This window comes from Nesoenas mayeri, assembly GCF_963082525.1.
Source record: "Nesoenas mayeri genome assembly, chromosome: 3".
Lineage (NCBI taxonomy): Eukaryota > Metazoa > Chordata > Aves > Columbiformes > Columbidae > Nesoenas > Nesoenas mayeri.
The window spans coordinates 94,390,941-94,418,711 of NC_137544.1; the positions used below are offsets into that span (position 1 = coordinate 94,390,941).

The 27,771-nt window shown below is 36.9% G+C and overlaps 1 protein-coding gene across 1 annotated transcript in view; it reads right to left on the minus strand.

Moving 5' to 3' along the window:
- Window positions 1–27,771, minus strand: part of MTA3 (metastasis associated 1 family member 3) — a gene marked incomplete at both ends in the record, with an annotated part of 128,616 nt that overhangs the window by 92,431 nt on the left and 8,414 nt on the right. Inside the window, 2 exons of the mRNA XM_080342161.1 lie at window positions 408–471; window positions 13,051–13,177. Coding sequence (XP_080198287.1) covers window positions 408–471; window positions 13,051–13,177 — 191 coding nt within the window. The remainder of the gene's footprint in view (window positions 1–407; window positions 472–13,050; window positions 13,178–27,771) is intronic.

Consider the following 27,771-nt stretch of genomic DNA (forward strand, 5'->3'; position numbering starts at 1 on the left):
GAAGATTCTTTTTTTCTACAACACATCTAGGAAAAAAGAAAAAAAAAGAAAAAAAAAAAGAATAAATTAAAAAAAGGAGAATAGTAAGGGAAAAAAAGCAGCCATGTGAATTCCCTCTTAAATACCTGCTACAGAAAAAAGCCTGTATATTTGTCTGAGATATCATATGAACTACTTCAAATTAATTATTTTCCAAATACAACCATATTCATAACAAAACCATTATTTAAGAGCAATTAAGTTTTTATCCAATAGTACTTTTAAAATCCGTGTTTGTAACAATAGCTTTTCTAACTTAGCATTTAAGAAAATATTTTCAAAGCATTGCTTGTCCATTTATTAAAAATAAAGTTGTAAGAAAACATAAACTCATCCTGCTATTTAGCCAAGTAGAAGTCACACATTACCTCTTTCTCCAGATATGACAGCACAGATTCTGTCTCATTCAGGAGTGCAACGCTGCATTTTCCCCTACACAAACATAAGGGAGAACTGTTACTTCATATAAAGTTCTAATCTTTTTTTAAATCCAAAAGTTACTTGCAAGAAAACGATCTAGACATAAACTTTTACATTAAAAAACTAATGAAATGTTCTTTGACATATTTTAAGCTACAAAATTAACATTACAGCACAAAATGAACGACTCTACTGACCCAAGCACTCAAATACATGAGAATTCTGCAAAACTGTGAAGCAGTTTCAGAAACAGTGAAGCAATGAAGGACTAAGAGATACTATGGCACACCATAAATACACATACAATTAATAAGAAGGCCTAAGTGAATGAAACATCACCTCCAAATGACTTGCTTCCAATAAGTTCAGTGCCTAATTTGAAAACAAATAATCCAAACTACAAACAGTGTAAGGTTTTACCAATGGCCTGTAGAAGTACTTTATCTTTTTGAATGAAATTATTTATAATAATCAATCATGGAATTGTATTCATTTCTTGTATGGCCACGCTACAATGTCCACAGTCAGCAGAAAGCATCTCATTCTCCAGCAATGGTAGAGATCTGCCCATGTACAACACACGGAGATAATGCCCCAACCTTTTCTCTCCCATCCCCTTTTCCCCCAACACTCCTTTGGCCTCAAATTCCTCTGACTTTTCTGCAAATAATCTGCAGAACTATTTTAACGCATGGTATTTTAAAGAAACACATATAGATGTGGATGAAAAATGTTAAGTGTGCTGAATCATCTTGCTAGCAGCTGGCATTTTTAAGCTATCCTTTTCAACTGAACTACCATTTTATAATATATATTTATTGCCCCTTAAATACATCACCTTGTATTTCATGCACCTAAGTTTAATTCAGGTTATATCAATTTAGTCAGCAGTTACCAGGAGGTTCCTGTGGTCTTATGGCTACAGGATCCCTGTTCAAAACACCCTTCTCTCATAGAACACAACAGCAAACAAATACAGAAAAGATAATTGTTTACAGAGACTTCCTTGATTTTAAGATAACGCAAAGATGTTACTGAAAAAGCATCCTACATATCAATGCTGTTAAAGTCAACACAAAAGATTAAATGCCAATTGTTAACGGCTGATCATTAAGCAAAGGTACTCAGCTAATGTCTTATTCATCACCACTGCACATCATAGGAAATGGGATTAAACTACTCATTAAATCTTCAGTATACAACCTCCTGAATTTCCCTTAAACTACGGATTTTCACGAACAACCACACCAACACAGAGAAATAATGGAAAATGAGGGTGAGAAAGCTGAACACAATAAAAACAGCAGGCATGATTCCTTCAGCAGAGAACTAGGAAGCCTTCCCTACAGCCAACATGTCTTTGAAAGTTTTCTGAAGCTTTTGGCCTTGATAATTCCAGAACATTCACTTCTAAAAATTAATTGTACTTTGTATCATTAAGTGAGTTTGTCAACTTTATTTGAATGGATTTTTTTTTTAGCGTTACAGGCTAAACAGCAGTTTACCTTTCCAGTTTGCTTCTGTTCCATATACTCCTAGTGTGTTCTCTTCTCCATTACAGTCTACCCTTAATTAACTCCAGTTATTGCAGAGGCATTACTTCACTGTCATTGCAACTGCAAGAATATTTTATTGACTGATTTCATACCTTACTGCTGGTAATGTAATAAATTTCATTAAGATGAATCCCCCCAGCACTAGTTTTCTAAGTGAGTAAATGCCTATTCGATGCTATACTTCTTTGTACAGCATTTTAACCATCTAATGGCTGGTCACACACATAGGTAACATTTTATATGCATATATATCTCACATGCATGGACTATAGTCTCAAAAAAAGACAATACTAGGCATAGAATAGTAGATACCCTGCTAAAATGGGGGGGGAAGGCATTTGACAACAGGTAAATTACATAGACTCAAAATTAGAAAAAGTTATCCGTATTACAGTTACCAGTTTCTATAATCTAGAAACCTCAAATACTTACTACAAATTATTTAGACTCTTTACCAAACACACAAAATCCTACCATTTAGACAGCTCCTCTTTTTTCCCCAATAGAGGAAAATCCTCTCAGCCTATTGTAAATGATCTACTGGTTTACATTGTCTCTGGCATCTCTCAGTCATGGATGCTTAGGAAATAACTTAAGTGAATACAGTTTTGCAGTGGTATGTCCCTAAATATTCTCCAACAACCACTGCACTCCTCATCCTTTCTTCCAATACTAATATTCAAAATGTCCTGGAGAGAAAGTTGATGTGGTTTAAACCACATTACAATAAAACCTGGAGTTCTGAGGAATGTATCTGAAAACCCAGAGCTTCTTCAGATTTGAACATAATTTTTTCCTTCTCACAGTGTTCTGGAACTTCACTCAATGTTTTTAAACAATTTCAGATAATTGGGATAGATGGAGCTATATCAAATAGCAAGAAAACGAGAAACAAGAAAAAAATATTATTAATCTAAGAGGAGAAAAAGGGTGAGCTAGCTACCTACAGAGACAAGTGAAAGAGAATATGCACCAGCTTGTAAGATCAGTTACACACCAAAATAAAGTTATGTTCTCCTTGCAAAAACACTAGGATTTCTGGAAGTTTTGAGTATTATTTAGACTCGTAAAGTATAATGCCATATTTCCATTGTTCTATTGGTGGATCTTCCTACCTGAAATATGTCACAAAAAATAAGCAAACCAAGCTAAAAATAAAAAATAATGGCCTGGCTTTTATAAGGGGAGGGGGGGGGGGGAGGAAGGGGAAATATGCAGATATGAAACCTTCCTCCTCTTATATAAGTCTGATTTAAGCTATATTCCTCCACTAAGCAGCACTCTTAACCGCTATCAACACAGTGAATTACTAGTAAATAGCATCGGAAGGGCTCAATGATGTTAAAGTTACATATCTGGTTTTGACCTTTTTTTTTTTTTTCAAATTAAAAGTATTCAGAAAAATTGTTTTTACTTCCTATAGAATTAGGCAAAATTTATCCTGTATGCATATAATACATTGCAGATACCTCAGCAAAGTACAAATATAACCACAACCAAAAAAAAAGTTAGTTATAATGCCTTCACTTACAATTTAATTCTGATGAGACAAAATTATCCCTTCAGAATTCTTTCTGCTGCTAGATGTACTTTTTATTTAAACCCGTCACAAATAAAAAGTTCTTTCATTGAGGTGACAACAATACCAACAAAACTTGTTATAGCACTACATCAGCCAGCAATAAAAAGTAATTTAGAGGTATTGCAGTAAAAGGAGACAACAAAGCTTGCCTATATATATGCTCATGGTACTACCAGTCTCTCTCATATAAACCACTCGGGATTCAATTGCTTCCCCTGTCCCAGGAACCAGCTACAACTCAGATCTTTTTTCCTTCTTTAAAGCACTAACCATGTGAAAGCTGTTTTCACATCTTCCTTTGCTCCCATTCATTAGAAGCTCTTGTCTACTTGTAATTTTTTTTATGTCTTTCAGGTGACTCCACCAGGAGGTTGACAATTCCTGATAATTTACACTCCTCAGCTAAGGGACACCTAACAACTTATTTCTCCACCCCTACAATCTACTTCCATGCTACAGTGAAGTCCTGTTGCTACAATACAGAAATAAGACTCAAACACTTTCCACAAAAATACTATAAGATACTACTTCCAAAAAAACCCAGTTTTTGCGCCCTTCCTCCCCCCCCTTTTTTTTTTTTACTGTGGAACAAAAGAAAGGAAGCTAAAAAGAAAACTAGAAAATAGATGGCAGCTTTGTGGCACACTCACAGATTAGAATGTCTTGGACAGTTCAATAAGGAGCTAACAAAAATTAACAGTCTATAGGAGATGTCAGTGGAGGAATGAAAAACACGTGTGGGTACAATTCAGGTAAGACCATGACAATAATCAATATTTAGAACAGATAAGTACAAGAAGACTTCTCTTACTAACTTATTCCAATGAAGCCACAAGATGATGGTAACCAGCTCAAAAATTTAAGCTGTGCGAAAAAAGTGGTACCAAGACTACTACACGAGACAATGTTAGTAAGAGATTGCAATATAGCCTGGTTAAACATGCTACAACAGAACACCAAGTTTTCCAGAAAATATACTTAATGCATATCTGGGGTGGCAGGTGGGGGAAAAACAAACAAGCAAACAAACAGACTTCTTTCTTGCACTGTCTGGGTAATTGTCCTTCGATTAATTTTCTCTTTATCAAAAATACAGTTTCAAATCTTTACCAAAATTCAAAACGCTGATTCGAACACTGATCTCTTAAAACTACCAAAACGATTCAAAATTAACTGTTAACTGTTTTGATCTTTTAAAGTCCTTGTTTGTTTTGGCACAGCCCCTACTTTTAAACCAGCTCTACAATTGCTATTATGCTATTCTTTAAGGCTATTTCTTCACGTTTTCACCAGGTGAGTAAGACAGCTCCCAAAATGCAAATGTGATTTTAGTAAGTATTTCTTAGGACAAGAGGTATGCAAAAAATAGCAGAATGAAATGACAAAAGAAACAAAACACTTAGTGCCTGTTAACCAGGAGGAACCACAGGAGTGGAAAAGGCAACCTCATGGGTCTGGTACTGTGCCATGTACATCTCCTACTGTAAACTGGATGCAGCCTGCGTGAGGTTGATGCAGTGAGAGCAGAACTCTCAGAACTCACTGCTCTGGGTTCTCATCAAGTCAATGCAACTTGATATGCATTGATCATTCAGATACAGGCTAAAGAAAGAAAAGAATATATGCAGGCATGGCCCCACATACTTTGAAATTCTGCTATTAACAATTATTCATTGCCCTCCTGAATACGACAGAATGATATTGGGTAATTCTGTACAGATACATCAATTGTCTCTTACTTATCTTCATCAAGAAATGTTGGTCTCTCAGTAGAGAGCTGGAACACAGAAGTGTGAGTCACTAGCTAGAGAGTCTGAGAATAAATTAACAGGAGATAATACTAGGAAATATCACGCTTGTGAGGAAAATCTGATTTGATTTTAGCATATGTTGTTACTCAAGGACAACCAGAGATTAAACTAAAAAGAAGGTGCATAATAGAGAGGGTTAGAAAGGTTTTATGCAGGAGCAGAACTCAACACTAATCTTTCCAGCATTTGGCATAAAGAGAAAAGGAGGGGAAAAAAGGTGCAGATATTGAGTAGAGGAAGAGAGAGCTACCTTAAATAAAAAACGTTTTTCCTGAACTGTCTTAAAAGGCAAAGTGTTTTGAAGATTTCCAATCAAACAACCACTTAGAGCCAAGTCTTGATCCCTTACAAGCAGCCTAAATTGCAATGATGATCACCAAACCCCACACTGTGGAGCCCAAAGAGCTTCTGCTAATTATGTGAAATTGATTCCCCAGTTATGGGAAACCAATACTAACAGTACTTTTGCGCATTTTACTTTTAAGCACAGTTTAAGGGGCACAGAATGATGCCGACAGACACATATCAAAGTCTTTAGAGCAACTTCCAAGTTCTCCAGATTGCAAAGATATTTACAACTTGGAAGCAAACTATTGTGCAAGACTAAAAACAAGAAAAGAGAAGCATCAAAATAGAGATTTAAGTCTGCAGCAAACCCCTAACTGAAGTCTGACTTTTAAAATATTCAATCAATATCTATAATTGACAGAAGAAAGATCTGCATTGTATTGATTCATACTTCATTGTCTTGAGAGTGGCTCTGCTCATTTACAGAGCCATCTCAAACATGAGGGAGAAGAAAAAAAAAACAACAACAAACAAAAAACACTTGATAGGTGAATACTACAGGGATCTGTGCCTTCAAAAACAACACCAACCTCCCAAACAGTACTAGACTGTGTATCTATGACCAAAAGATAGATCAATAAAATGGGCACTACCTGATTAACACACTCTTGATCAAATAAAATTAAAAACAGAATGCACAGCAAACTGATTTATGTGCATCTAAATGAACCAGTACATGCCTGGCACCTAACATATGCACAGATCATATGGGTGGCCCAGGCTTTTTATGCTGCATGTGGCTTTCAGTCAAAAAATTCAGAGTTTTAATCTTAATTAGAGCTGGAGTGCTGATTTTGAGAGCTTCAAATGGGTAAGATTTAAAGGCAGTCTCTCAGAGCAATCACACACTACTGACATGGATTTAAAAGCAGGTTGTAGATAACGTTCAAATTTTTTTGCATAGTCTTAAGGTTCCAACTTTATAAGGTTCTCACCACTGTTCTCTAAGTCACAATATGTTTGAACTATTATGTTTAGCTGAAGAGCCAAAGCATTTAACAACCCTATCAGAAGATCTTACCTTAATCATTGTAGAAAATGTTAAGAAGTAAATGTATGGATCAATGAACATACACACATTTGAACCAAAGCTTTAACACATTATCACTTAAAAATGGATTTGCACTAATACTGTTTCAGTCTGTATTACTGACTAAATCTTGTGTTCTGTAGCTGAAGAGGGTCTTCAAGAAAACTGAGTAGAAAGAAAACTTCACTGAGTGCCATAGAGAGAGTTAAATGTTTTCTTGGTTTGGGCACAGTAAAACTACATGTTTTGATATCTCAAAATAAGCATAACTGTATATGTATTTACTATAATCCACTGTAAGAAATTCAAGTCATGGATATTTTTCCTGTGGGGATTAATTCATGCTAAGAAGCAAAAAAAAAAAAAAGCTAGCTTTTAGCGCAGCAGCAACAATGCACATGTATTGAACAAAAACACAGGAGGCTGCTTAGGACTGATTTTTCAGTGTGACATTACAAGGTTGCCCAGCTCAAAAGCAATGTACATGTCTCTGTACTTCTACTGATAAATACAGTTTTTCTTATACAGTTACTCGTACTGGCTATTGACCAAATCTGAAAACAAGATGCTGGCCTAGACTGAATTTTGATCTTAAGTCCTGTAAGAATTCTCTGAATTCTACTGGGAGAAAGAAAAAAGACATGCTTTGAAAGTCCCTTTGCTCTATATAAACTCAATCCAGAAAGGAAGCATTCCTTTCTTAATGATCCAAATCATCTGTAAGCACAGGCCTATGCAAAGTAGATTCACCCCTTACCCAGCCTGATTTATGCCAGGAAACAAATCAGGTTTATAAGGCCGACAGTAAGCTTTTAGAAGCTAGCTAAAATTTGTATCTCATATACATACACACACATCCCCATATGCCAGAAACTTCTCGTTTGCCAAGAATGACAAAAACTCCATATCCTGAGGTAATACCACAAAATCCTAAGGGTCCATGCCTTAAAAAGTCACAGCATTTCTTCTAGAAAATGACCTGCCAGATAATTTAATGTGTTTTAAATGAAGGAATCCCACATTTAGGGGGAAAAAAATACATCTATCTATCTATATATATCTTTCTCTACGCCTTAGTTATTTGAAGTAGCAATATTAGTGACTCCCAATGAGATCATGGAGGAGTAAGCACAGCATGAAGAACGCTGTATGATAAAACTGAGCCATTTATTATGCATCTTAAAAACATCACAATCTTACAGGCAGTTTGTAAGCACTACATATTTTTTATAAACTGCATATCCTTATGCTATTTTTTCCAATATATCTACAAAGTGGTACCAACCAAAGTTACTTCAGTTTGCCCAGGAGCTGGGGGATAATTTAAAAAACAAACACCAACAAACAAAGCAAAACAAAAAACCACACACAACCAGACAAACACACACAAAAAAACCCAAACAACCAAACACTAAAAAAAATAGTGTTCTGGACTGCATTAGTGATCAGAATAATGTCAGAAGATGGGAAGGGGGAAGATAGTAAAAAATGTTTTAAACTACTACAGGGTACAATTTCAGAACTGAGAGAAACAAAAATTCTTACAGCTTCGATACTTTAGAAGTTTAAGTACACATTTTTGTACGCTTACATATAAAAGTATGCAGAGACTCCAAGCTTTTTAATAAAAATTAAATCACTATTCTCACATTCAGACTACTTGGGAGTTCTTTAATGTCACACGAGTGCAGGTATTTGGCAAAAATATTTACCTTCTCCTCAATCACATTAATCAGCTTTTAATAAAATGATCATATGCAATCCTAATCTTTAAAAGGCTCATTAAGTCCTTTCTGTGCGGGAATGGATCCTTAAAAACTTGTATTTAAACTCTAATTCACCAGAAAGATTGTTGAAGAGAAGTAATTTAGCAAATTTCACTTTATTTACTCAAGATAAATATTTGTCACCCTGCTGCAACTAAGAAAGAATTTTGACAGAGTAGTACTTTATTATTTAACCTTAACAGAAACTCACACAACCGTATCAACCCACTAAATGACCAACATGACAGCAATCAAATATATATACTTGAAATTCTCTTTACAGTCACAACTGGCTACCACTCTTTGAAACCCTCCTCCATTCTCAAGTTGTTTTGAATTTACTCAAACAGTCTGTATACAAGCCTCTTTTTACTTTGCATAAGTGAGTTTCAGCTTTTTTTTTTTTAAGGAGTGGTTTTATTGCAGCATAGAGCAGCCCGAAAGATTCAAACCTGCTTCTATTACAACATGAGAGAATGCTTGGATTATGTATGCTTACCCAACACTTAAAAAAATAATAGTAATCCAACACAAAAACCACAACCCCAAGACTGAAACGCTGTTATTAGCAAACAAGAACTAAGCAAAGATAATGAAATGGCAAGATGAACCCTGATGGATAAATAAATTCTTCTACACAACTCTCATAAGTATTACATTTAAGAGTAATTACTAATTATCTTAGAAGTAAATGCAATCTTTTACAGCAATCTAAATATGTTTATCACCTATGAACTTTTGGGAGCTTAAGAATGAAAAATAAATTTCAAGCCCAAGTCAGATAACCCAGAGCATCTCTCCAACAAGATAACCATTTGTAGATTTTTATGGAAGGGACCCATTTTACCATGTGCTAAGTTTTATGGTAAATTTTACAACACTGGTAAACAAATCCACCTTTAAGACAACTTTTGACCTTTTTTTTTTTGCCCCGTGCATTCTCTTTCCAAAATGCTCTATTTGGTAACGTCCAAATCTCTGAAAACCCAATTAAAGTACACAGCACTTCAGCTCAGCCCCTCTTGGGGACTGGCATTGCTTACAAGAGCCACGTGCATGAATTCCAGGAGTGCTTATCACAGGATGTTAACACAGGAGAGCGTTCAAGGCATCTAGCTGTTACAGGGACATTTGGGGATCACAGTGCCCAGCAAAACTGCATCTGTGTCATCCAGGGATTAGGAAGGAAGGAGATAATCCACTGGAGGGGTGCTACTACTCTTACACATTCGAGCAGACAGGGGAGGGAACTGGTTCACTTGTAACTTGACAAGTAGGCACCAAGGTAACAAAAGTCTTGTCTTGGAGACCCAGCTCAGCTTGTACTGTACCACAAGCCAGCTCTCCAGAATGATGCTGGGCAATTTCACCTTCTCAAACACATCGCACTGCAGGAACACTGCACCCACAGGGCACTGCTGACATGTTTAATTACTACTACACTACCTGCTTCTAATTCTTTTCTAAATCTAGCAGCTGTTTTGGTGCCAAAACTTAAACCATTTCCTAAAGCTACTAAAATGGCATAGCGACACCTAATATAAAGGGGAAAGAGAATGAAATCTAAAAAAAACCCAATATTTATAATAAAACAAATTATAGCTCAAGAGAGTTACATGTAATGTATAAAGCAAAATAAGAAGTATAAGGAATGAAACCATATTTCAGTAATTCAAAAGCCAACAAATTACATCAGAATTATCTGAAACTCAACAATACAGAACAAAGAGCTTCAGAATTAGACTTGCACATCAAACAAACCTAAACTGCTAAAACAACTTCAAGGCCTCTCAACTATAAAATAGTGGCACCAGGTGTATACATGAGACATTATGGTATTTGTAGTTGTGAATTAGAATAAAAGTAATCTCAGTCATAGGGTTTTTTCAGGCAGGAAGTGGGCTGTAATTTTATGTTTAAAAAACACAAAAGGAGTAAAGTTAAGAAAATAAGACAAAAGCAATACATGAGTAAAAATTACATAAAAACATACCACAAAAGGTAAGATTATTTTATTCCCTTAACTTACAAGCAGAAAGGCAAGGAAACTCAGTTTCTTTTCTTGTCTGAAGATGCCGGTAAAAGATCTGTAGCTGCCAAAACCAACTATAGATGGTTCAGCCTCCTCCCTTCTCGTAAAATCACCTTTAGCTTTCTCCTCTTCCTTCCAAAGGGACTTTGCTTTTGTATTCTCACTCTTGAGAGAACTTATCTCCATTTTCCACTCTATTCCATTGTACCATTTATTTTCTCCTGTAAATCCAATTGCTTCTATCTAGGGACTAAAGCTGCAGGTGGTAAGAGCAAAGGTCCACAGAATGAAGCTGCTCAGACTTTATTGCATGCCTATCTCCTGGCTTTCTATATGGAGATGAACGGTTTGGTAGACCAGTGACAGCGGTGAATGTTATCTACCCTGACTTTACCTAAGTCTGAACAGTGTCCCATAGTGTCCTTTAACCAGACTGGTAACATATGGACTAGGTAAGTACATAATAGGTTGGGAAAAAAAAAAAAAAAACAGCTGGACGACCAGGCTAAAAAGGTTGTAGTGAGTGGTGCAAAGTCCAGTTGGTTACTGAGGGCATCCCCTATGTGCTGATACCGGAGCCAACATCTTTATTAACAACCTGAACAAGTCACCTGTATACACACTCAGCAAATCTGCAGACAATACTAAATTAGATTTTTTTACTCTTAAGGTGTGACAGCTACAGAGAGATATCCTACTGCTGCCTTTCATTACTTAATGAAAACATGTATAAATAAGGTGGAGCTGGGCTTCTTTCAGAGAAGCACAGCAATAGGCCAGGAGGCAGTGAACAGTAAGTTTCAACACGGGAAATCCCAGTTAGGTGACAGGATAAAAAAAATTTCACCATTATGGTGGTCAGACAGTGAAACAAACACCCAGAGAGGCTATGGAATCTGCACTCTTGGATATTCTGTAGTACCAATGGGAGAAAGTTGGAAGACTGCCACCTTCACAACATTTCTATCCCCTTTTACAGGACAAGCTAATTAATAACAGTTATGAAAACTACTGAGAATCACAGAATTTGAACAATAATAAGTTAAAAAGCTAAATAAAGAGTACTTTGCAGTGTATTTTCTGTCTTGTTAAAATAGAGTTATGATTGTTAAAATGTCACTAGACCACACACAGCTTGTTCCAGAATTCGTGTGGTAGAGGCCCTAGTAACACGTGACAGCACAGCCCTACAGCATTTCTCTGTTCTGAAAAGAAGATGCAAGTCATCACTCTGCATTTGCCTGCTGTACAGCGCTGCATGAACTACAAATTCACGTGTTTTTCTGGCTTCTTTGTGAAGTGTGTACTGGAGAACCTCTATTGTATTTGCTCCCTGAGTTGTGAGGTGAGAAGACATTTACAATACTTCCATGTAATCTTCTCTCTAAGAAGAGAACACCTTATTTCGATATCTAAATGTCAAAGTAAGTAAAAGAAACTGCTCAGGATTATTATCTCTATGCTATAGTTGGAGAAGCAGAGGTTTGACAGTTAAATTACTTTCTCAAAGTCAGAGAACAAGTAGCTGAATCAAGCACAGAAAATTAATACAAAAATGTCCAGCTTCCAGGTTGTATGTTGGGAGTGAGAAAAATAAGCCACACATTTGCCAATGAGAGAGAAAAATACACAAAGTGTTTCTCCTATTGAAGTATATACACTTTGGCTTTTTGGTAGCTTCAAGTCATTTGTGATCTGAAATGACTGAGAGGAGGTGGCTGTAATGAGAAAACAAAATTCCTTCAGAATGCAATATAAGAGCCCTTGTTTTACACTTACTACACGCCCCACTGTCACTGTGCTCTTTCTTTTCCATTTCTAGATACATCATCCACACCCCCCTCCACCCAGAATTTGCTTAAATAGGAGATGACATGAGCCCTTGCATCATTTACAGAAAGAAACCAACAAACCCTTTTTAAGCTTTAGCAAGCTTCTTCCTACATTAGCAATAGGGCAATTTAAAACAATACTTGAAATGCTTTTGCAACACTTAGTCAATCATGACTTCTTCAAATTTACTAAAGTTGGAGTAATTTTATTTTTAAACGCATACAGCCCTAAGCTGCAGATCTGACCGCTGAGTCACTGCCTCCTTTCCAAATCCACCTGTGGTTTCCCTGGGCAGACAAAATGGTCAAAGTTCCTCCAGCCAGCCAGCAGAAGAATTAACAAAACAACTCTTCCAAAGTAGGGACAGACTGACTTTATGCTACATTATCAAGTGATGTTCTAATTGGCGAGCCAGAGCTCGCAGACTCTTGTCCCTTCCAAGGCTCCGACACGAAGTAACAGAGGAAAAACTTAAGGCAGTTCCACAGGAGTTCATGAGACAACATGGCACAACTCAGCTGTGATCAATCACCTCTTTTTGCAAGATAAAGGCTGAAGTGTTCAAGCAGGTGGGCTACTGGAAGGCAACCCACCCCAACAGAATACACATATAAATTATATACTACTTCTTACCTGATATGCGTTGCTGGAAGGGACTCATACTGGCGAGAAAGGAAGAGCTCTCTGTGCTTCAACTGATGTTTCTGTTTATCCGTCAAATCAACCTCAATTGTAGTTTCAGACTCTTCTTCAACTTCTTCTGCAGAGAAGCAGAGCGTAGGTCGAAATTAACTCTGTTGCATAATATCATTGCAGCCATTTCACTTGACATCCCCCCCACCCATAGCAACCTCCCTTTGTATTTCAAAAAGAGGAGTTTAACAAGACTACAGTTTACGTAACTCAACAGAATATTAAGTATTTTGAATTGTATACCTTCTACTGAAACTCTCTAAAAGATTATGCTCGTCTCCTACTGTACTACGCGCCAACGTCTTTCACACGGCTGTAAGAACAATCCTGAGAACATTACTCATTCCTCTTTTTCATCTTCTTTCATCTATTTTTTTTCTCCCTCTGGAGGTGCCTCTTGCTTCCTGATCAGTTCTGGCTTACAATTCCTGTTGCTGATATTGGTACTACTAAAACTTTTACAGAAGTCCTAGGAAAAAGCATACTTTCTATGAACAGAAATTTACTGAAACACAATTGCAGTTTAAGACTGCCAAATCAGACTCTAAGAACACTGAAAAAGCCTTCTGTGTTGTCAGTATCTAATAAGGTCAACATAATAGTTTACTTACATATTTAAATAAGATTTGAAATTATTTTTATTTTAAGCAAGACAGCACTATTTAATTTAGAAGATAGCATCTATAACAGCAAATTGTAAATTATACAGTTCTTTTTGAAGGATCTTTTCAGTTTTACAGCTACTCTGAAATTCTCTTATATTACCTCATGTATGATAAAACAAAGGAAATCATTCCCTTTTAAAGATTTAAAGCAACTGTAAACTGAGCACAGAAAGGAAGAAATAAAAGCAGATACTAGACAGTGTCACATACAGAGTTAAAGAGCAAAGTTCACCATGGTTCCTAACATGCCACAAGATGACAGGCTCTGTAAAATGGCTACCCTGGGATCTTCATGGCTGAAATCTACCTTCCTAGTGGATTCTTGGGACATGCAGAACTTGAATCTACACTTCCCCTAGCTTCCCAGAAAAGACAAAAAGTCTCCAGGAATGCTGTATGAAAAAATACAGGCACTTTAAAACTTCTCCTACATTCGGCAATTTTCTAACTGCTACATTATCCATCAGCTGCAAAACCAAGCGTACTTTACAAAATATGTCTCGGAAATTAAAAAATGAAACCTCAGCATTAGGTGGTATTTCACATAACTACCTACAAGAGATCATGTCATCCACTCTTGCAACAATAACCATTTTTACAAACAACCTACAGACACTTTCTCAAAATGAAGCCTCCCTGTATCCTCATGGCAACCACAGTTCTCTCCAAATGCAACACTTCGTTTTCTTTTTTCTTTTTTAACTCATGCCTGTGTGCAGCTGAGTCCACTTCTAATAGTTCTTTCCAAAAAAGTGATAAAGCAATACACTCTGATATAACGAACTTCTTCAAACTCAATTCCATACAACTTAAGTCTAGCTTGCTGTAGACTCCCCAGTCACCTTCCTTGTTTTAACATGTTTTGTGGGGAGATAAAATAAGAAAAACAAAAATGTAAACAAGACATCTGCCCCAGCCTCACCTGACACATGTACAGGTTCAAGTCAGACCACAACTCAGTTCAGAATTATTCTGGCATCTATAATACTAACAATAAATAAAGCTTAAAAAAATCTGTGCAAGGGCAAAACAGTTTTAACTTTAATTTCTCTTTTTTAATTAATTACTTAAAAGGGCTTATGTTTAAAGCAATTAATAGCTATTATTCATTACAGAAAATGACCATTACAAGCTATATTTGTATTTCTATGTTCAAGCATTCATATGTCTTCCTAAAATACCAAGACATGCCAGTGATTACTTTATTGTTCTGGGTTGGTTTGTGTGTTGTTTTGTTTTGTTTTTAAATGTTACTGCTTGCAGTATTCTACAGGTCCAAAGTTCTCAGTTGGCTATTTATTTCCTCTCTCCTTCCTGAAAAATATCAAAGCAAAATTGCGTTATAACCATCTGAAAACAGCTGACGTAAAGCAGACCATTAGAAAAAAATTGAGGCATCCAAACACAGGTGTCTGGGGCCATTTCAGATTGATATATCCAAAACATCTGACTGCAGATATGGCACAAAACATGGGAGAACATGTGCCATTTTAAAGTGGCTGCAGGTAGCCAGAGATTATATTCCAGAGAATTTAAAATGGCTTTAGACACCTATGCTCAAGTATCTTAAAAGCTCCCCCAGACTAAGAATTTCAATTAAAATAATTTTACAAAAACCCCACAACTTTAATCATATATTTATCGTGTTAAACTTATGTATAACAAGAAACTGTTGATCTAAGAGTCTGAAGCTGAAACTAAACGTCTCCTACATACACCTCTGGAAACACTCTGCACCTAAACATGACACAATGTAACTTTTTTTTTGAGTTTTAGAAATAAAACATGTATGTTTTATTCACAGTGATCTGACAAGTTCAGTAACTAGAACAAACCATGACCAGACACAGAAGAGTTCTTAACACAATATAATTTATCATCAGGGTAATTTTAAAGTATTAAAAAAAAAAAAAATCCTAACAGTATGATTAGTATTAAGTAACAGTTTTCCCCAGTAGTTGCACACACCTGTACCACGGAAGGAAACACTGGAGAACATAAGGAAGTGAGAAAACTCAATTTGCTTGATGGCAAATACAAAAATGATTTGCTTTATGGCAATACAATGAATTCTCCACCTGAAGAAACCTTTAGATAGCTGCTTTCAAACCAGGTTTTTGCACAGATCAGGCCCTAACACCTATGAGAAGAAAAGTGAAGAACTTCCAGTACTTTTAGTGGTCTCTTCACCTTTTTGACTCAGATTTACAGCACATGTGAAATTCAACTTTCCGAGGAAAGAATATTCCTGTCAAAAGGAGTGAAATGGAAAGTACCTACAGGAAACCATAAAAAAGCACTAAGCTAAGCCCATTTTCAGCACTCAGGAAGAGAAATAAAGCAATGGCTCAGAGTGAGCAAACATTTTAATGGAGCAATATGGTGATGACACCCATAGGCCTCACTGTTCCAAGATTAGAGAGAAAACAAAACACAATTTCATATTGTTCAGCTTAAAAATATTTTGAAAGTCTTAGGTATGACTACAAAGATGAATACAATCAGTTTTTGAAAATGACACAATCCCCTTTAGGCCTTGGGTGAGGTTTAAGATAATGCTGTTTGGTAGTACTTCTCTTGGTTTACAAGAAGTATTTCATTATTTAAAAGAAAAATCCTGGAGAGCAAAAGCAGACATCTTCAGCGAGCTTTTAAAGCTGTAGGTCTATTTATTATACATGGGCCTTCTAACCAGCAACTGTAAATGCTTACTTTGATCCCGAAAACTAGAGTGATCTGGTGTTACTTTCAGTGGCAGTGCTGCAGGCCCTTTCCCTTTTTCCCTCTGATGTAAATAAGACTTAACTGACTCAATTAAGCAACCAATACCGGGAATAAACAGTAACCCTCACTCATTTTACATATGCACCACCACCTTAAAAACCTGATTAACTCTTTTTTTTTTCCCTTATTCCATTTAATTTGTGGGATTCACTGTTAGAAAATGGTGTGTTAGTGAGTGTGAAATGAAGATGCAATTGTCCATGCCACCTAAACTCTGTATACAGTGCCTTTGTTTAGAATTAAGTAATGAGATGACTCAAACTCGCCACTATGAAGAACTGTTTGTTTTTACAAGTAAAATCAAACTAAACTGAGGGCAAGCCTTTAGACACACAATGCACCCATTTAATATAAAATGGTTTAAAAATAGCTAAAAATAAAAATCCTGAAAGACACTTAAAGTTTTAAATGCAAATTAAACCACTCTATAGTTAAGCATCAGCTCGTAAGCAAGTTAAATACTTCTAACAAATTACTCTTCCTTAATTCAGTCAAAATAACCCACCATGTGCTGCCCTTGTCTACTGCAACAGAAAGAAAGAGAGATTAGTTTAAATACTGAAGGCTACCTTCAGGGAGGAGCAATAAATCCTCAAAGGAAGAAGAAAGCTGTCCCTCTATTGCCACCAAACTGCTGACAGTGTTATTTTTGGCTCAAGGTTGGCTGAATCACAGAATCATGGAAACAGAGAGTAATTCAGGCTGGAAGGGGCCTCAGGAGTCTCCAGCACAAAATCCTCCTCAAAGGAGGCTCAGCCGTGAGGTCACCCCAGGTTACTTAACATTTTATTCAGTTAGGTCTTGAACACCTCTGAGGACAGACATCCCATAACCTCTCCAGCATCACATAACCTCTCCAGCATCGTGAAATCTTATATCTAATCTGAATCACTCCTGTTTCAATTTAGTCACTGCAAAGAGTCCGACTCCATCATCTCTATAACTTCCCCACAGGCATGGGGAGTCCACTTCTCCAAGCTGAACAGGCTCAATTCCTGCAGCCTCTCCTAGCAGGGCAAGTGCCCATCATGGTGGCCTCTGCTGAACTTGCTCCAAGTTATCAGCAGCTTTTCTGTATCAGGTGCCTAAAACTGGATGCAGTACCTAGATGTGATGCAAGCGGTGCTGAACAATTGGGGTGGGATAATCACTTGCCTCAATCTACTGGCTACATGCCTGGTGATAGAGTCCAGGATGCTGCTGGCCAACTTGGTTGCCAGGGAGGTGCTGTGTGCAAGCAGCCCCAGGGCCTTTCCTGCAGAGCTGCTCCCCCAAGCCCCTGTTCTCAGCCTGTACCCCTGCCAGGGGCTCTTCCTTCTAGCTTCAAGACTTGGAATTTGTCCCTGCAGAGCATCTTCAGGTTCTCAATATTCAAATTCCTCCTGCTTTCTAGGAATTCCTGACTACCAGCCCTTCCCTTAAGCATATCACCTGGTCATCCCCCCAGCACAGTGTCACCTGAAAATACGATAAGGTTGCACCACATTGCTTGCTCCTGTCACTGATAAAGGCAGGACCCATATGGGGCCTGTGGGACTCTGCACTCAGTATGAGCCCTTAACCACCACATTCTGACTCAGACCATGCAATTAGTTTTTTATTCACCTAGTTGTTCCCAGATTAATTCCAATTCCTTGGCCTGGTGTGCCTACCAAAAACACTAGTGACAGCACAAAAGAAAAAAGCAGGAGTGAGAGACCTAGACTGGGAAGACATGAGAAAAAACAAGACCACTTCTTCCAACAGTAGCACAGACTAACGCTAAATTGAATCAGCAGTGTAAACAAAAACTGAGGTGCATTAACCTAAACTTCATTGCTTCTAATTTTAAAACGATATCTCAGCTTAGCTGCATCTCATTTATGCAAACTTAGATGGAGAGACTTAAATCACTATCACGATCTGTGAAGTTACAGCAGTTTCACTAAGTTTGTTAAAACACCTTTAAAATTTTATTACACCAGTGTAAATTTCAGTTCGAAGAACATCACTAAGACTTACTTTCAGAAGAGTTTCTAAACCTTTTTCCTTTGCTGCATAACTTTTTCTTCTACATTCAGCCCAAAAACCATACACATCATAGGTATCACCAACATATTTTAAAACCCAGAGATAAAAAGCTGAGAATGCTGAAGAGCAGCAAGTTTACCACACACATCAAAGGAAAGATGGCTGTGCATAAGTCTCTCTTAAGCTTAGCTTGCTGTGGCAAAAACATCAAGTACATTTGGCAGTGAGATGCTACAGCAGTAAGAATTACAAACATAGATTTTGGGGGAGAGGGAATAAATCTATTTACTGCCAAAATGAGTACAAAAGATAAACATTAAGTCCTACCATCTGAACAACTTTATTCAGACTGTGAATGAAGCACTCTCTTAAGTGAGCAGTTGGCCAATTTGCTCATCTGCATGAGGCTTCTTGCCACACATGTTGTACTCAGTTGTGATATTTAACCCCCTAGTGCTGTGGTAAAGCAGTTTAATCAATTTGTGAGTTAGACTACGCATGGTTACATTGTCAATTTGACTGAGAAAGTGTTTACCAAAGCTGAATTAATTAGCTCTACTTACACCATGGCAGTTGGTACAATGTTGAGATGGCTATTACAACATCTAACATCAATTTGATATCTGTCATTACTGTCATATAGGATTAGAAATCTAAAGCACCATTTGCACGGATTACAAGTCATTTATAATAGATAGCACATTACTATCTAAAGTGTGAATCTGAGCAATTCTGCAAGTAGAAGAAAAAAAGACTCATCAGTTGTGCTTACAGAGAACAGGTGTACTTTTAACTTCTATTGGACAGCACAGATATCCACGTGGTCTCTAATGGGTTACCCAGTTTTCTTACACAATTATCCAGGTGATCCTCCTACACCACCTCATAATTGTTTTATGACCTCCTTTAGAAAAATGAAGAAATAATTACACTGCACAACCATTAAGAGCTAATATGCCATACCTTCTCTCCAATAATAAAAATTATTTCTAAAATCATACAAAAGGTTTTTTCAAGACAGTAAGTTATAGTCAACCAGCTAACTCTCATGTTTATCACAGGCCTATAGCAAAAATACTTAATGAAAACTGTCACGGTTTTCATTACTGGAAAACTTCACCTTCCAAAAGTTGATGGATGGGTTTTTTGGGTAACTGGTTATGGAGATTTTCGAGAGCAAGGAGGTCGTGGGTGGAAGGCAGGGAAGGATTACCTTCATAAGTAGTATGAGTAATGATGTGCTACATTAGTAAATAAATCCTAATAAATTAAATGTGACATGAATAAACGCAAGAGTAAGCACACTAGATTTTAAGCCTATGATTCAGAACTACAAACTAATTTACAGCAACACTACAGAAGAGTCCCACAGAAGCATGAAAACAGTAACATGAAGGCAATGGTGAAGGAGCAGGCAATTCTGTACTTATAAATCTAAACTACAGTTTTCCCCTCTCTCCCTCTTACTGTCTCACCTCTTCAAATGCAAACTCTTCCAAATAAGAAAATATCCTGTTACAGGGCTCAAAACGTGCTTGGTCATGTGTACACCTGTACGAACTGTGGCAACCTGTTGCAGCACGCATGGGGCAACAGTCCTGCACAATGTTTCTTTAAGCAGCTCATTAGTAGCCACAAGCAGCAGACTCAAAATTGTGCCACTGACACAGTTATTTAAATTGTGATGAATATTTTCAATGTCTAATTACTGGTATCAAGCTCATCAGCTGAATCAGAAGCCAATTAATAATTTTTCCAAACCATACATATCTTTAGAGCTGTGGCGGGAAAGTGGAAAGTTCTTGTTCTACCCTCAAACCCAGGCTGGTTGACCAACCCACAGAGCAGAAACACACACAGTGAGTCTGACACCGCCCAATAAATAATTTTTTAAAATCTATCATCTAGCTCAAGAAATACAAAGGCTACCTGCAACAATGCCTGCATGAATAATTTTAAGACTTGTGTTTGAGAACACAGAGATTTGTCTCTCTTCTTTTCATGAAACTGATGCTATTAACTTTTCCCATCACTTGGATATTCACTGTTTCTATACAGACCTCCTGCTCGTAATATCTCGCTAAAACATTGTGGTCTTTCCTTTAGAAGAGGCAACGAGTGTGCCTGATCTAGCTAACAAGTTATATAGTGGCCTATCTTTAAGAAAATGCAATCTAAATATTAACAAAAGCCGGGGGGAGGCATGTAGAAAACTAAGAACACACACGCACACAAAAATTCTCTTAGGTTTTCTGTAAGAAGTCAGAATCCACATTTAAGACCTACACTGGCATTAGAGCTAAGGGTGAAAGGGTTGTCAGGCATTGGAACAGGCAGTCCAGGGAAGTGTTTGAGTCACCATCCCTAGGGGGGTTTAAAAGACACATAGATGTGGTGCTTAGCAACATGGTTTAATGGTGGACTTGACAGTGTCAGGTTAACGGTTGGACTTCATTATGTTATAGGTCTTTGACAACCAAAACGATTCTATGATTCTATGATTTTCTTTCACTGTGTGACAATGATAAATACAGAGCTTCAGAGATCTAAACTGCTTTTCTAACATACAATTCACATCCTCCGTAGCAGGTAAACAGCATTTCAAAATTTGTTGGCAGAGACAAAAAGGCACAGATTGTACAAGCACTTTCCTACCCCTACTCAGAATGGCACATGATTCTGCTCATAAAATACAAGTTCTTCCTCTTGTACAGTATCTCCTTCCAGAAGGGCTGAATTTTGTTTGATTTCCACCTCCCCCCCAACCCCCGCCCCACCCAGGGAGGAAAGAAGAATATTTGTATATCCTGTTCTTGAGTAAATTTAACCAAAATACATTAAAGCTCTATGTGCAGGATTGTAAAATGAGAAGAATGTTATCCAAGATAATGTCTGCTCAATGCCAGCACGGTAAGAAGGCTTTTCTGTTCACAGACCTGACAAGACAAGTAGGAAGAGGAGTTCATTCACTCTGATAGTCTGTGTAAGACTTAAAAATTCCTTTTTTTCCATCTTCAGCTACATTAGAGATTTATCTTCCAGGATATATCATTTTCTTGATGCATATAAAAGGATCTTAAGACTTTAATTAATGGGAACTATACATATGAACTGAGAAAAGTACAAAGAGATATGAATATATGTATCAATTTGGAATTATTAACACTGTTTTGTTTATCAATTCTTAAGCCAGTGGGAAAAATAAACCAACCAACCATCATAAGAATAAAAATCATATTGTATTAACTAGTCAAATCTTTAATACATATGCCATCTTTGTCTTTTTTTTTTACTAAATGGAAATAAAGGTCAAGTAAAGCAAAGAAGCTTTTCTTTTACTCTCAGTGCTTTGTTTTGTAGACAACACATTCAAATACCACATTTGCTACAGTATCAAAACATCAAAAATAATTGTTTATTCACTTCATACATGTTGAATGTTCACTATTCTGATCCCAGCCTTTTTTTTCCTCTTATTATGAAAAAAATAAAAACATAAAAAGAGGGAAGAGCATTATGAAAGTATATCAAGCTAGTCACCCTTTGAAGACAAATATAAATATAAAAGCTGTCCATATAGCAAAGCCCTTTTTCTTGTATCATACTTGGCAACTGAGTCCTTGGCCCCTTGAGGCCCTACCAAGAATAATAGCATCAGGATTTCACTCCTGACAGCAGCATCACTCAAAGGGTCTGGCCTAAAGGAACTGTCACATAGCAAAGGGCCACAGAACCCTGTAGGACTAGGTTACAGGTCACTGACCCTGCCAACACTAACAATTTCTGCAATGGCTTAAGCCAAAACAAGGCTGCACTTTCGATACAGGAAACTGAAACATAAGTCTCTTCAGCGTTGCATATCACTGTCACAATCTCTCACAGAAACAAGAACAGACAAATGAAAATCTGTCACTCAGCATATCAAAAATGGGAAAATTACTAATTTAGTTTTGCTGTTTCTTGATATATGCTTAACCTGTTGTACAAGCAGAAAATGTGCATGTACTTACATAACCTCTGGATGTATGCATATACAGTGCTCTATACATAGCCCAGCAACTATGCAATCTGCACAGGGAAGTCATCTCATGCATTGTGAGAAACCTGCAAACAAGTTCTGGATTCAGACAGTGGGTAACAGTCAAAACTAACTACTTAGCTCCCCAAAGCCTTTTAGGAATTTGGTATTGTAGAACAGGCTTTCACTGAAAAAAAAATTGCACTTTTTACTACTCAGACTTGTTTTGCTCATAGGAGTGATGTATTCTGCGTTAGCATGAAACACCTCTCTGCAAGGATCCTTGCAAAAGCACTTATGGAGCACATCAAAGTCAGAATAAAAAACAGTTCACACTACAAATCTTCCCTTGCTCAGACAGGGTTTCAAACAGTAGCTGAGGGGAAAAAAAAGTATTGTTCCAACAGACAAATCACATCTCCAAACAGCAGAGCCATTCCAGCCACCCACACTGATACTCCATGTAGTTTGTGGCATGTCAAACTCAATATATATGGTACCTTCGAGCCCATATCCTGTTATTTATGCAGGGTATATTTAACAGAAAAAGAGTTTACAGACAAACCACAGAAGTACTACACATATTAATCTTATCTGCTAATTCTACTTTTTCCATAACGCCTCCCGCCATATATATCCTGAGCAGTGCATGAATCAGCTTGGGTAGGAAGCACTATGATCTTTTTCACTCAGCACTTTCAAGCTAAAGCGAGTAAGATCCATCTCTGTCATCATGTGTGAAGACAAAGGCATGCATGAGGGTTACTGAGGACAACTATTCCAGACTTCATTCCACTGCATGATACAGATATTCAAGACTTATTTCCTGTAAGCCTTTAAGCCATCAGGCCTGATCCCAAATTCATACATTTAACTGCCACCATATGATGGGAAAAAAAGTCAACAGTGAATTTACATCATTCAGATTTGTAAATGATGCAAACTACTGATTCAATTAGACTATCAGAGAATTCTTTGAAGATGTAAAATGCATCTTTTATTGGAACTTTACAGATAGAGATAACCTAGCAATTTATGCCTCAGGTGCTGTGGTGCACTGTGGGTGCACTGGGGAGAAAGTGGGAAGAGTCACTTAAATTTACAAGCCAAGAAAAAAAAAAGAAAAAAGGTAGGACTGAGATTATAGAAATCTTGGATGTGTGAAACATCCTATTTGTCTTCATGAGACAAAAAATTATTATCAGTAATATCAATTTAAATGTTACTAGTATTTTGCAGCTCATCAGGAAAACAGTGTAGGATCATTGGCCCGCACAATTAAGAAACGTTAAAGAGGAAAAAAAAGAAGTTAACAGCTAAAAGACACCAGTTATGTGCTTTCTACAGATCAGAAGAAACCCAGAAGAAGTATGGCAATACTGAAGCACACATTTAATCTTGAACATTGGGAAATGAATCCTAAGGAACACAGGGAAACAGAGAATGCACAACGCCTGGGCAGGTTTCCATAAATGCTGTCTCCTTTCAACAACTCAAATGTGAAGAATTTATTTTGTGAATAATGCTCAAAAAAATGTCACCTTCTTATGTACCCCACTGAGTTCCTTCTCTACTGAGGAAACATGCTAAATAAATAATTTCAGTCATTTAAGTAACAAAAGCTGAATTTCAGATATCTATTAAACAGCTTTAAGCATAAATACAGATATTTCGCAGCATCGCACTCTCTACAGCAAACTCACAGTGTTAATCCAGATTTTTGGTTGTTTTTACATTGACAGAGATGGGCAGAATGTGCTCAAGCCTTTTAAATTCTGTGTTCAGAAAATAAGGTTTTTGAACTTAAAAAAAAAAAAAAAAAAGTCTAGGTATGAATGCCCAAAATTATATCATTCTTAAGAGGTCAAAAGATGAAGTACTAGTTCACACAGTTACACAAACTAACTGCGTAGAGTGGACAGTATTTTTGTATGTGCAGAACCCTACATACCCAAACATGGATCACATATACTCAGGTGAAAAAGATATATTTACACAAGTTTTCCATCAGAGCTAAGAACTCCTAAAATTATGAACTTAGTTGGAAATCCATTCGCTCTATTAAGAGAAGATCATTAACGTTCACAATCTAACACAACATTCTGCACCAAAGAGAGTCTGAACGGCCATAGCAGTTAATAACTCCACAAGGTAGTTAGAGCTGACAGTAAACTTGTTAATGAGACAATACACACTACAGTTAACTACTAATTCTAAAATGTCATTCACTAAAAGTCGGCTCGGATATTGTCAGAAGCAAAAAGCTCCTCATTACTGCTTCTTTATTGCTTTTACTGTTGAAGAGATAAAAAATTCGCAAGTTCGTAGTTCTTGCACAAAAATTAAATGAACAAAACACGTAATTTATAAGCCTACTCTAAGTGCCATTGGAAAGGATAATTGGGAGCCTTGAGACAAGTTTCTCCTTGGCAAAAAGGATGTAATTTTGGACAAGGCTTGCTCTATTTCAGGAAGTTATGAATTTTTCCCCATCTACAAATGAATTACAACTGAAAGCATTCTCTTGGGCAAATGAAGGAAAACTTCATGTTCCTTTGTCTCAGGAGATCAAAAAGGTCATGTCTTCCTGACAAAAAGCCCCTACTCCTCCAGCTCATTTTCCATGAAAGTGATAGTTACACTAATATAAAAATATCTTAGCATAAAAACTACTCTGCCACTGCTTAAAGAATTTGTTATCTGTATCATCCTTAAATGTCTCACCCACATCAGAAACTTCAGGATCCCCAGAAGCAACATAACATACTTGAATTTGCTAGTGCTTAGTTTATATGTCTCTATTAGTTGACTGTAAATAAGTATAATGCGTAAAATTCCCGTCTCAAGCAAACTCATTCTCCTAAACATTCCTGGCTTAGTATATGTGTTTTTGTCTCTGTTCACCACCCCATCTTCAAAGGAAACCCAGGAGTATTCTGATGGCTTGCTCACAGATGTGGACTTCTGAAAGACTTGTCTTTGCCTCGAAGAAAAGAGGTCAAATATGTCAGGACAAAAATAATTTTCTCCTAATTCTTGGGTACACACCGGGATGGTGGGGAGGGCAAGTGGACACAGATGACAGGGCCAGTGACACTGAGCTGCAAACAAACACTAGTTTATATTTACAGAAGCCTTGAGATTAAGAAGGCAGCATCTCACCAAACCAGTCACACCAGTCTGCTCACCCACCCCTCCGGCATAACTAGCAGCCCAGCCGTTTTCTTCCTTATAACTGCTCCATGAGATTCTCCTTTGATTCCCAGCTCTGCCTTCCCACCCCTCAGCTCCTTTCCCTCCTGTTTAACATCCAGCAAAACTGTATCCTTTGTCATAGCGTGGTATCAACAGACCAGTTTTCTTAACAGAAAGCAGGAAAGAGGCTGCCTCATCTAGTACAATTAAAAAATAAATGGCAATCTAACAGAAAACCTTCAGAAAGCCACTAAAATCCATAGAAGAGTCACTTACACACTACTGCAAGAGGAGCAAATAAAGTGAACTCTCAAGCTGCAAAGACTTCTTTCTTTTTTGCACACATATGACCATAAGTAAGACCCAAAAGCTTTTGTTTCTGTTTTATTTGTATCAAGACCAATGCGATTCTATGACCACTTTTTCATTCAAAGGATCACCTGCTGAACAGGCAGCTCTTTTAACTTCAGTTCCCTAGAAAGAGTAACTAAGAACTCCATGTGCGTCTGAACATCCTTTCCTGTAGGATGGATGTCAATCTCTACTAGCACTACCAGCAGAGTGAACTACCTGTCTTAATTCATTCCCTAGAAGTGGGATGTAGGATACAACAATATAAGCATTCACCATGTAAAAAAATAAATATTTCAACCTTTAAAATTAAGAAGGTGGAGAAAATAGATCATATGCAGGGGAAGAATTAACACCCGTCTCTCACATTCATGTGACCAAAGGTGCTACTAACACAGGCTATGGAGTCAAGAGGCATTCAAGGGAACTAATGTAACTAAAAAAAAAAAGCCAATTTAAGGTTTCAAATAAAATCTCCAGTCAAAAGATACTTAAATCATATAATGTCTTGGCATAAAAAGTAACAGGAAGAGTCTCTCATCTTAAAGCAAGTTTTCAGAAAAGAGACTGATTAAATAAACATTATATCCTTTCTGAATAACAGCCTTTTAGTTTGATGTACACGAACTACTATGAAGAAAAAGAAACACAACAACAAACACAACACCAAGTTTTTGGTTGTGTTACCATCTGACTGGACAAAAATAACCCAGTAATTCTAAATGTTTTGAATTATACTCCAATATGTGAATAAAAGAACACTGAGCACAAAGCATTTAGGTGGTTTAGAGTTCTCTATTTAATCTCTACACACACATAATATTTTCTTATACAATGAATATCTGAATTGCCCTGTTCTGAAAAATTGAACTTTCTAAGTTGTATTTCTTCAGTTGTTGAAGATGAAAGGAAAAACTCTCGTGTGATTTTCCTGGAATCAAGAATGCCACTATGCAAAGGCAACCAAATATTAAAAAATCTGATGACATATGAAATGAATTCACATTTAATTTTTGTCTATCTCTGGGAATATTAATGAGTAATCTGCATTACTGTTAAATATATTAAACAATATTTCTCAAGTTAATCTCATTTTCTTGCCATCTTCTACACTACTTGTTGCTCTACTGGAACAAAACACTTCCCAAAAATCAGATGGAAGATGCACAGCTTCATTCTCTCGGATGCATGTGGCAAGTATTATGATGCTAATGTAGGCTGACAATATGCAAAATAACTCTGTTGGTTTGTGGTGGGTTTTTTTGCTGTTTTGTTTTGTGGGGGTTTTTTGGTTTTGTTTGGTGTTTTTTTGTTTTGTTTGTTTGGTTGTTTTTTTCCCCACAAATACAAAGCATCTTTACATAAAAGAGTTCAACAGCAGCAAAACTGCTGTGTAAATTCCAGGACTGTTCAAACACTCTTGATATCAATATACAAAATAAACTCTTCGTTTTCATTTGTAAGGTGCTTTGAGATATTTAGTAGGACGTATAAATAAATAGGTATTGATGTATTAAACAGTCTTTACCAACCTTGACAAGAACTTTTAACAAGAGCATCACTTTACAGATACAGCAACAGAGAGAATTCTTTGTTTCTGATCACAACCCATCAGTGCCATAACAAGGTCAGAACAGA